Source organism: Heloderma suspectum, chromosome Z (assembly GCF_057233095.1).
Source record: "Heloderma suspectum isolate Gila_16-S chromosome Z, 16-S_ref, whole genome shotgun sequence".
Classification (NCBI taxonomy): domain Eukaryota; kingdom Metazoa; phylum Chordata; class Lepidosauria; order Squamata; family Helodermatidae; genus Heloderma; species Heloderma suspectum.
In genome coordinates, this window is record NC_139476.1 from 19837256 (window position 1) to 19848126 (window position 10871).

General features: G+C 59.5%; 1 protein-coding gene across 1 annotated transcript in view; it reads right to left on the bottom strand.

The window, feature by feature from the left end:
* Nucleotides 1-6209, bottom strand: part of CPAMD8 (C3 and PZP like alpha-2-macroglobulin domain containing 8) — a 39201-nt gene extending 32992 nt beyond the window's left edge. Inside the window, exon 1 of the mRNA XM_084826070.1 lies at nucleotides 6027-6209. Within this exon, the coding sequence (XP_084682196.1) occupies nucleotides 6027-6112 (86 nt within the window). The 5' untranslated portion in view covers nucleotides 6113-6209. The remainder of the gene's footprint in view (nucleotides 1-6026) is intronic.
* Between the last annotated feature and the right edge of the window lie 4662 nt (nucleotides 6210-10871).

Consider the following 10871-nt stretch of genomic DNA (forward strand, 5'->3'; position numbering starts at 1 on the left):
AGCCAGAGAAAGGGAGGAGGAGGAGAAGCCCGGAGGAGAAGCCCAAGAAAAGGAGGAGGAGGAGAAGCCCGGAGGAGAAGCCCGAGAAAGGGAGGACGAGGAGAAGCCCGGAGGAGAAGCCAGAGAAAGGGAGGAGGGGGAGGAGAAGCCCAGAGGAGAAGCCAGAGAAAGGGAGGAGGAGAAGCCCGGAGGAGAAGCCAGAGAAAGGGAGGAGGAGGAGGAGAAGCCCGGAGGAGAAGCCAGAGAGAGGGAGGAGGAGGAGGAGGAGAAGCCCGGAGGAGAAGCCAGAGAAAGGGAGGAGGAGGAGAAGCCCGGAGGAGATGCCCGAGAAAGGGAGGAGGAGGAGAAGCCCGGAGGAGAAGCCAGAGAAAGGGAGGAGGAGGAGAAGCCTGGAGGAGAAGCCAGAGCAAGGGAGGAGGAGGAGAAGCCCAGAGGAGAAGCCAGAGAGAGGGAGGAGGAGGAGAAGCCTGGAGGAGAAGCCAGAGAAAGGGAGGAGGAGGAGGAGAAGCCCAGAGGAGAAGCCAGAGAAAGGGAGGAGGAGGAGAAGCCCGGAGGAGAAGCCCAAGAAAAGGAGGAGGAGGAGAAGCCTGGATGAGAAGCCAGAGAGAGGGAGGAGGAGGAGAAGCCCGGAGGAGAAGCCAGAGAAAGGGAGGAGGAGGAGGAGAAGCCCGGAGAAGCCAGAGAAAGGGAGGAGGAGGAGAAGCCCGGAGGAGATGCCCGAGAAAGGGAGGAGGAGGAGAAGCCCGGAGGAGAAGCCCGAGAAAGGGAGGAGGAGGAGAAGCCCGGAGGAGAAGCCAGAGAGAGGGAGGAGGAGGAGAAGCCCGGAGGAGAAGCCAGAGAAAGGGAGGAGGAAGAGGAGAAGCCCGGAGGAGAAGCCCGAGAAAGGGAGGAGGAGGAGAAGCCCGGAGGAGAAGCCAGAGAAAGGGAGGAGGAGGAGGAGAAGCCCGGAGGAGAAGCCAGAGAAAGGGAGGAGGAGGAGAAGCCCGGAGGAGAAGACCAAGAAAAGGAGGAGGAGGAGAAGCCCGGATGAGAAGCTAGAGAAAGGGAGGAGAAGGAGGAGAAGCCCAGAGGAGAAGCCAGAGAAAGGGAGGAGGAGGAGAAGCCCGGCGGAGAAGCCAGAGAGAGGGAGGAGGAAGAGGAGAAGCCCGGAGGAGAAGCCAGAGAAAGGGAGAAGGAAGAGGAGAAGCCCGGAGGAGAAGCCAGAGAAAGGGAGGAGGAGGAGGAGAAGCCCGGAGGAGAAGCCCGAGAAAGGGAGGAGGGGGAGGAGAAGCCCAGAGGAAAAGCCAGAGAGAGGGAGGAGGAGGAGAAGCCCGGAGGAGAAGCCCGAGAAAGGGAGGAGGAGGAGAAGCCCGGAGGAGAAGCCAGAGAGAGGGTGGAGGAGGAGAAGCCCGGAGGAGAAGCCCGAGAAAGGGAGGAGGAGGAGAAGCCCGGAGGAGAAGCCCGAGAAAGGGAGGAGGAGGAGAAGCCCGGAGGAGAAGCCAGAGAAAGGGAGGAGGAGGAGAAGCCCGGAGGAGAAGCCCAAGAAAAGGAGGAGGAGGAGAAGCCTGGAGGAGAAGCCAGAGAGAGGGAGGAGGAGGAGAAGCCCGGAGGAGAAGCCAGAGAGAGGGAGGAGGAGGAGAAGCCCGGAGGAGAAGCCAGAGAGAGGGAGGAGGAGGAGAAGCCTGGAGGAGAAGCCAGAGAAAGGGAGGAGGAAGAGGAGAAGCCCGGAGGAGAAGCCAGAGAGAGGGAGGAGGAGGAGAAGCCCGGAGGACAAGCCAGAGAGAGGGAGGAGGAGGAGAAGCCCGGAGGACAAGCCCGAGAAAGGGAGGAGGAGGAGGAGAAGCCCGGAGGAGAAGCCAGAGAAAGGGAGGAGGAGGAGAAGCCCGGAGGAGAAGCCCAAGAAAAGGAGGAGGAGGAGAAGCCCGGATGAGAAGCTAGAGAAAGGAAGGAGGAGGAGGAGGAGAAGCCCGGAGGAGAAGCCAGAGAAAGGGAGGAGGAGGAGGAGAAGCCCGGAGAAGCCAGAGAGAGGGAGGAGGAGGAGAAGCCCGGAGGAGAAGCCAGAGAAAGGGAGGAGGAGGAGAAGCCCGGAGGAGAAGCCAGAGAACGGGAGGAGGAGGAGAAGCCCGGAGGAGAAGCCAGAGAAAGGGAGGACGAGGAGAAGCCCAGAGGAGAAGCCCGAGAAAGGGAGGAGGAGGAGGAGAAGCCCGGAGGAGAAGCCTGGGAAAGGGAGGAGGAGGAGAAGCCCGGAGGAGAAGCCAGAGAAAGGGAGGAGAAGGAGGAGAAGCCCGGAGAAGCCAGAGAAAGGGAGGAGGAGGAGGAGAAGCCCGGAGGAGAAGCCCGAGAAAGGGAGGACGAGGAGAAGCCCGGAGGAGAAGCCAGAGAGAGGGTGGAGGAGGAGAAGCCCGGAGGAGAAGCCCGAGAAAGGGAGGACGAGGAGAAGCCCGGAGGAGAAGCCAGAGAAAGGGAGGAGGAGGAGAAGCCCGGAGGAGAAGCCCGAGAAAGGGAGGAGGAGGAGAAGCCCGGAGGACAAGCCAGAGAAAGGGAGGAGGAGGAGAAGCCCGGAGGAGAAGCCAGAGAGAGGGAGGAGGAGGAGAAGCCCGGAGGAGAAGCCAGAGAGAGGGAGGAGGAGGAGGAGAAGCCCAGAGGAGAAGCCAGAGAAAGGGAGGAGGAGGAGAAGCCCGGAGGAGAAGCCCGAGAAAGGGAGGAGGAGGAGAAGCCCGGAGGAGAAGCCAGAGAGAGGGAGGAGGAGGAGAAGCCCGGAGGAGAAGCCAGAGAGAGGGAGGAGGAGGAGGAGAAGCCCAGAGGAGAAGCCAGAGAAAGGGAGGAGGAGGAGAAGCCCGGAGGAGAAGCCCGAGAAAGGGAGGAGGAGTAGAAGCCCGGAGGAGAAGCCCAAGAAAGGGAGGAGGAGGAGAATCCCGGAGGAGAAGCCAGAGAAAGGGAGGAGGAGGAGAAGCCCGGAGAAGCCAGAGAGAGGGAGGAGGAGGAGGAGAAGCCCAGAGGAGAAGCCAGAGAAAGGGAGGAGGAGGAGAAGCCCGGAGGAGAAGCCCGAGAAAGGGAGGAGGAGGAGAAGCCCGGAGGAGAAGCCCAAGAAAAGGAGGAGGAGGAGAAGCCCAGAGGAGAACCCAGAGGAGGTAGAATACCCAGAGAAAAGAAGAAGGGAGAGAGAACCCAGAGAAAAGAAGAAGAAGGGGCCTGTCTGTCTTTATGGCGTGTGGCCATAAAGACAGACAGTGTCTTCTTTTCCTCTGTTATCTTCGGCACGGCTAAGGAAACGCCCGCATACCACTTCCAAACACTCGGGAGTGCCCTTCACACGCGGAGCAGCGTTGTGATGGCTCTCCAGGTTCATGCATTTATGCTGTCTCCGCGGCCTCATGGGATCTGTCAGCTCACCTCCCCCTGCCCCCCCCCCTGCTCCCAAGCGGCCCTTTCAGAACACGGCTCTCCAGGTCACACGCTTTCAAACATGCTCCAGCCAGTCGTTCCACGACAGTTCCAGCAGTTCGGTCTCTTTTGCAGGGAGATTAATGGGCGCCCCAGGAGGTCAGGGTCAGGCCGCTTTAGCGCTCCCAGCCCTTGCACATTCCAGACCTTGTGCTTCTTCCTCAGCCATCGCCATGGAGACCCCAGTCCAACTCTGCAAACGCTCAGGCCTCCCGGGTGCGCATTACACAGAGCACTCCGGGCGGGCTAAGAGCCCGGGGAGGGCAGGGGACCTGGCACGGGTTCCTTCATTACCAGGCCAAAAGCCCCGTCAGGAAATGTCGAACTCAGTGATGCGCAAATCAAATGTCGAACTCAGTGATGCGCAAATCCTCGTCCAGTTTCTGTACTGGTCTGCCAGGGGGTGGAGAGAGAAGCAGCGAATATATCTGCTTCCAGCTGCACGCTGCCACATCATAGAATCAAAGAAAAGTAGGGTTGGAAGGGGCCTGTGAGACCATCGAGTCCACCCCCCTGCTCAATGCCGAAGCCCAAGTCAGAGCATCCCTACAGAATCATAGAAAAGTAGGGTTCGAAGGGGCCTGCAAGACCATCCAGTCCACCCCTCTGCTCAGTGCCGGAGCCCAAGTCAGAGCATCCCTACAGAAACATAGAAAAGTAGGGTTCGAAGGGGCCTGCAAGACCATCCAGTCCACCTCCCTGCTCAATGCAGGAGTCCAAGTCAGAGCATCCCTACAGAATCATAGCATAGCAGGGTTGGAAGGGGCCTATGAGACCATCCGGTCTGACCCCCTGCTCAATGCAGGACTCCAAGTCAAAGCATCCCTATAGAAACATAGAAGAGTAGGGTTGGAAGGGTCCTGTGAGACCATCGAGTCCACCCCTAAGTGTGGACCGTCCCGGCAAAACCGCCGGCAGGAGAAAGGCCTGGCCACCAGGATCTGCCCCTGAAATAGCTCCTGGTCACCCAGACAAAAGCCAGAAGGATTTTCAGGGCATCCGGCCAACGCAGCGATGCAGCGGCTGACGACTGACCAACACAAACCCAAGAAAGCTCACCCGGGGCTGCCTTGGGCCTGGCTTGAGGGACCGGAGGGCGCCAGAGCCCCAGGGCTTGAGAAATGCATCTGGTGCAAAAACATCCGCAGAATTTGCGCCTGGCGTGCTCTGGCCACCGTGGAATCTCAAGGGATTCTCGAGGTGACGCAGACATTACAGGCGGACTCCAGGACCTGGAAGCAGTCCCTCGCTCTGTTGCAGGCATGTGCTGGGGGCAGGGGGGCTTGGGCCTGCTTGGCAGTCATGCCTTGCGGGGTGGGAAGCGGTGTACATGCTCAGACAGTTCCAGGGGGAGGGGTGGGGGACGTTCTGCACATGTTTCCCCCTCCAAAATCTGACACAGGAAAAAACACGCTTCTAGCCCCCTTCCAACCCTACCAGTCGATGATTCTAAGCCCGCTCACAGAAGTCCAGCAGAGACGCTCCGAGTCTCCAAAAGACACGTTTCCCTGCCTCCCAGAACCCCAGTGTCTGAAGCCTGGCTTCGCCCCGTTTCCTGAACCGCTACTCAACCCACCTGGCTCCCATTCGCAAAACGTTCCCCACCTCGAAACTGGCCGCACAGGAGCCAAGTGGCTAGTCCCAAGTAAGGCAACCCTGTGAGCACAACCTGGACTCACCGCATCCCCTTTACCGCGTCCTATCATCCACCCAAATGGCGTGGAAATGCGAGGGGCATCTCACGGGCGGCTTGGTGGCTGATCCCGGATGCAGGGCCAAGCCGGGAAAGTGGCTCCAGAGTAGGAATCCACGCGACCCCCCCAAGAGCTGTGTTCCTGAGGGGATGGGCCTGGGGATCATAGAATCATAGAATAGTAGGGTTGGAAGGGGCCTACAAGACCCTCGAGTCCAACCCCCTGCTCAATGCAGGAATCCAAGTCAGAGCATCCCTATAGAGTCATAGAAAAGTAGGGTTGGAGGTGATGGTAAGGTCATCTAGTCCACCCCCTGCTCAATGCAGGAGTCCAAGTCAGAGCATCCCTACAGAATCATAGAAAAGTAGGGTTGGAGGGGATGGTAAGGTCATCTAGTCCACCCCCTGCTCAATGCAGGAGTCCAAGTCAGAGCATCCCTACAGAATCATAGAAAAGTAGGGTTCGAAGGGGCCTGTAGGACCATCTAGTCCATCCCCTGCTCAATGCAGGAGTCCAAGTCAGAGCATCCCTACAGAATCATAGCACAGTAAGGTTGGAAGGGGCCTCTAAGACCATCTAGTCCAACCCCCTGCCCAACGCAGGCCTCCAAGCCAGAGCATCCCTACAGACTCCCATAAAAGTAGGGTTGGAAAGGGCCTGTAAGACCCTCGAGTCCAACCGAATCCAGGGCTCGATGGCGCCTCCCCTTCTCCTTCGGAGCCACACACCGGGGCGCGGGGGCTGGCCAGGGGGCCAAGCCGCCTTGCGCGCGCCCCCGCCACGCCTTGCTTTCGAGGGAGAAGCGCGTGCGAGGGTGCGCTCTGCACGCGCTCAGGCGCCCCGTCGGCTGCGCCGCGCGCGCCGCCGGGCAGGGCCCCCTCCGGGGCCGGGTCCCCGCCGCGTACTCACTGTCTGGGCAGGCTGCGGGCGCCGGCCCCGCAGAGGAGGCACAAGCCGGGCAGGAGGAGGGCCCAGCGGCAGGCGCGGCCGGGCATGGCTGGGGCCGCCTTTGTTCCCTCGGGAGGGCCGGACAGAGCAGCAGCGCCGGGCGCCCCGCGCCCCGCCAGCAGCAACAGCAGCGACTGCGCTCGGCCCCGCGGCCCGGCGCCTCGCCCCCGCCGCCCCGCCCCCGGCCCGCCCCCTCCGTGCGCCCCCCGCCTCCTGGCCCGCCGCCCCGCCCCCGCCCCGCCCCCTCCGCGCGCCCTCCGCCTCCTGCCAGGGATGCGATCGAGGCGCCGGGGAACCTGGCCGGGAGGGCGCAGCCGCGCCCGCCCCTTGCGGGCTCCCCCTCGGGGGCCGTTGCGTGGACGGGGGGCCCGATCCAGCGGCGCGCCTCTGGGCTGAGTAGCAGGGTTGAAAGGGGCCTATAAGACCCTCTAGTCCAGCCCCCTGCTCAGTGCAGGACTCCCAAGTCAGGAACGTCCCTAGAGAACAGCAGGGTTGGAAGGGGCCTGTAAGGCCATCTAGCCCACCCCTTGCTCAATGCAGGACTCCAAGTCAGAGCATCCCTATAGAATAGCAGGGTTGGAAGGGGGCTGTAAGACCATCGAGTCCAACCCCCTGCTCAACACAGGAGTCCAAGTCAGAGCATCCCTATAGAATCATAGAATAGGAGTGTTGGAAGGGGCCTGTAAGACCCTCTAGTCCAGCCCCCTGTTCAATGCAGGACTCCAAGTCAGAGCATCCCTATAGAACAGTAGGGTTGGAAGGGGCCTATAAGACCATCGAGTCCAACCCCCTGCTCAACGCAGGAGTCCACGTCAGAGCATCCCTATAGAATCATAGAATAGGAGGGTTGGAAGGGGCCTCTAAGACCATCAAGTCCACTCCCTGCTCAATGCAGGACTCCAAGTCAGAGCATCCCTATAGAACAGTAGGGTTGGAAAGGGCCTATAAGACCATCGAGTCCAACCCCTGCTCAACACAGGAGTCCAAGTCAGAGCATCCCTATAGAATCATAGGAGGGTTGGAAGGGGCCTGTAAGACCATCCAGTCCACCTCCTGCTCAATGCAGGACTCCAAGTCAGAGCTTCCCTATAGAATAGCAGGGTTGGAAGCAGCCTGTAAGACCCTCTAGATGGTCTTACAGGGCCCTTCCAACCCTGCGATTCTTTAACTCCCTGCAGCGGTGCCACCAGGGCCAAATCGAGGCCCCCCGTGACCGCCCAGGGAGAGCGGCAGGGGCCGGGGGCACTGAAGCAGGCTCCGCTTATTCCCGGCCTCCTGAGGACCCGGAGTGAGCTCACCGTGCAAAATGGCAGCACGTGCGCCAAGTCTCGCTGCCGTTTTTATCTGGGCTCGGCCACCCACTCCGTAGTTGCTCGAACTGATCTGGAACGTCGGAGCAGTTTGAAAGTGTGGCAAGGCGAGCGGGAGGTGGGGGAGAAATGCATCTGGCGTGCTCCCTTCGCAATGGATGGGTGCGACCCTATGCAGGTTTAGATAGACAAAAGCCCCAAACCTCCCATCATTCCCCAGCCAGCGTAGCTGGAATATGAGCCCACCCTGTGATGTGGCTGCAAAAAAGGCAAATGCTGTTTGGAGCTGCATGAATAGAAGCGGGCCCCTTCCAACCCAACTATTTTCTGATTCTGTAGGGATGCTCTGACTTGGAGCCCTGCACTGAGCAGGGGGTGGACTAGATGGTAAGGCCCTTCCAACCCTCCTATGATTCTGATCGCTTCTGCCGCAACAACTGTGTTGGCCTCTTTGGTGCGTCCACTCGTCCAACCCTTGCTCCAAGATACTCAGCCGGACGTGACCCGACTGTGGCCAGGGACTCGGTTGTGAGGATTGTCGGTGGTGGACGGCCCCTTCCTTGCTCGCCTGTTCCTGGCTTGGCTCGCCCTCCCGTTCCGCGCCATTCACAAGATCCCGGAGGTGGTCCCGGGGGCCTGGCAATCCCCAGGGAGAACCCAACGGACACGGAAAGAGGTCTTGCTTTCCCATCAAGGGCCGCTTTGCAAAGAAACCGATCCCCTGCCCGGGGCCTTGGCTCTGAGCAGCCAAAGGTGATGAATCCCGTTCGCCGGGCTGCAAAGGGATGGAAACACTTCGTAAATGGAGCTGCAGGCTGGAAGGCTGACCCGGGACTGGGTTCGAGTTCACACTCGCCACACCGCATCTGCGCAGTGCGCAGCCTTCACGGATCTGACGGGCACACCATTCCCTGGAGCTCGGGGGCGGGCTGAACCTCGCACAGGCCCTAATGAGGCTGGGCTGGTCTGGCACAGAATGTGCGCTCTCTCCGTTCGGCCCGTTTAGCACAGACCAGCAATTTTATTTCGAACTGCTGGCGCACCCATGCGCACGGAAAACCACTGCCGAACGGCCTCATAAATCGCTGTCCCGTGGTGGCTTCGGATGGCTTGGATTCCTGCACAGAGCAGGGGGTTGGGCTGGATGGCCTTGTAGACCCCTTCTGACCCGATGATTCTATAATCTATAATCCATCAGTCAGCAGTATGGGCTGGATGTGCCTGATCTCGGAAGCTAAGCAGGGTCAGACCTGGTTAGCACCTGGATGGGAGACCACCTGGGAAGCCGGCTTCCTGCATGGAGCAGGGGGTTGGACTGGATGGCCTCGTAGGCCCCTTCCCACCCTACAAGTCTCGGATTCCACCTTCCACCTTCCAGCAGTTCAGCGAGGCCAGGCGAAAGGCGCACCAACTTGATGGAGTTCCCCCTTCCCTCTGCTGCAATCCCAATAAAGATCCCATTCAGGACTTTCTTTTTGGGAGAACAGGCTGCCTCGCCGGCAGAAATGCGTCGCCGGACACCGGAGGCCGTGGGCAAGAACCTACAGCTTTTCGGACTGGTGCTTTTGGGACAGACAAAAGCCCGTGTTCAAGTGCGATCCTAAAACGCCTTTTCGGTTTCCGGAACGTGTCACCACTGCTTGGGAAAGCACCCAAGTGGAGACGGGCTATGCTCAAAGCGTTTTCATAACCCCCAAATTAGCCAGCACAACTCGCCGTGAAACCGTGGTCAGGACTTTGGGGGCTGGCCCACCCCGAGCGGTTTCTCGCCGGAACCAATATTCATTGCTCAAGCCGCTTAGCAGCACCCTGGCGTTTCCAAAGTGCCATTCAGAAGGGGCGAGCATGAATTCGCCATTGGTCTTTTCCTTAAAGGGTCACTGTGGGATGCGGAGAGAGGCCTTCGCCTTGCCTCATGGCCCCCTGAAATCCAAGGGTGCGACGCCTCGAACAACATAGCGTTGAGGAGGAAATGCGGAAACCGCAGGCCGCGTCTGCTTGGGGCAGTAATCCTACCAACTCCACTCTGCCCTTGACGGATCAGACGAGAAAGAAGGGGTGGGACGTACCCCCATGCGGAAGGTGATGGATGCGAATTGAGCCAAAATGTGCCCATGAGGCCTGGAAATGCCTTTAACGGGTTCACTGCTCATCGGCCCGTCAGATCTTTTGCCGCTGGACTGCTCCATCACCGGCCCGGCATTTGCAGCTCAGCCGGGGGGCTGTTTACCGTTCTGAGGGCGAGTTTCTGGATCTCTGAAAAAGCGGCGTTTGCTCCGAGGAAGGGAGGCAAAGGTAATCCAATCAGTTTCCACTGGCCTAAAAATGCAGGAACGGCGCTGGGGTCACAGGGGAGGCACAAAGCGGGGCCGCTTCCGTCGGAGGGGCTTTGCAGGGGAAAAGGCCGGGAGGGGGGCAGGCAGGCAACTCCTTAGCAGTGTTCTAACAGGGGGGCTGGAAGACCAAAGGAAAGCATAAAATAGTCAGCTTTTCCGAAAAGCCAGGCATGAGGCATCATGGGCCCCTAGAGAGGAAATGGGAACGTGGGGAGAGGTCTTTCCCAGCGTTGGAGATTTAGTACGGATCAGCACCAAGTTCCACGCCTTGGGAAAAGGAACCAGGCGCACAGCTGCAAGATGGGGGCGACGCGGCTCAGCGGCACTACAAGCGAGAAGGTCGTTGGCTTTCTTGTCACTCGCAAGCGGGAGATGAGCCCGCCGTGTGACGTGGCTGCAAAAAAGGCAAATGCCATCTGGGGCTGCAGGAATAGAAGCATATTCCCTAGGGAGGTGGAGGGCTCTCCCACCCGTCAAGATGAGGCTGGGCAGCCACCTGTCAGGGATGCTCTGACTTGGAGTCCTGCATTGAGCAGGGGCTTGGACTGGATGATCTCAGAGGCCCCTTCCAACCCTTCTTTTCTATGATTCTATAGGGATGCTCTGACTTGGAATCCGCATTGAGCAGGGGGTTGGACTAGATGGTCTTACAGCCCCTTCCCACCCCACTTTTCTATGATTCTATAGGGATGCTCTGACTTGGAGTCTGCATTGAGCAGGGGGTTGGACAAGATGGTCTTACAGCCCCTTCCCACCCCACTTTTCTATGATTCTATAGGGATGCTCTGACTTGGAGCCTGCATTGAGCAGGGGGTTGGACTCGATGGTCTCACAGGCCCCTCCAACCCTACTGTTCTATGATTCTATAGGGACGCTGTGACTTGGAGTCCTGCATGGAGCAGGGGGTTGGACTGGATGATCTCACAGGCCCCTCCCAACCCTACTATTCTCTGATTCTGTAGGGACGCTCTGACTTGCAGTCCTGCATTGAGCAGGGGGTTGGACTGGATGGTCTCACAGGGCCTTCGAACCCTCCTATTCTCTGATTCTATAGGGACGCACTGACTTGCAGTCCTGCATTGAGCAGGGGGTTGGACTGGATGGTCTCACAGGCCCCTTCCAACCATACTATTCTCTGATTCTATAGGGACGCACTGACT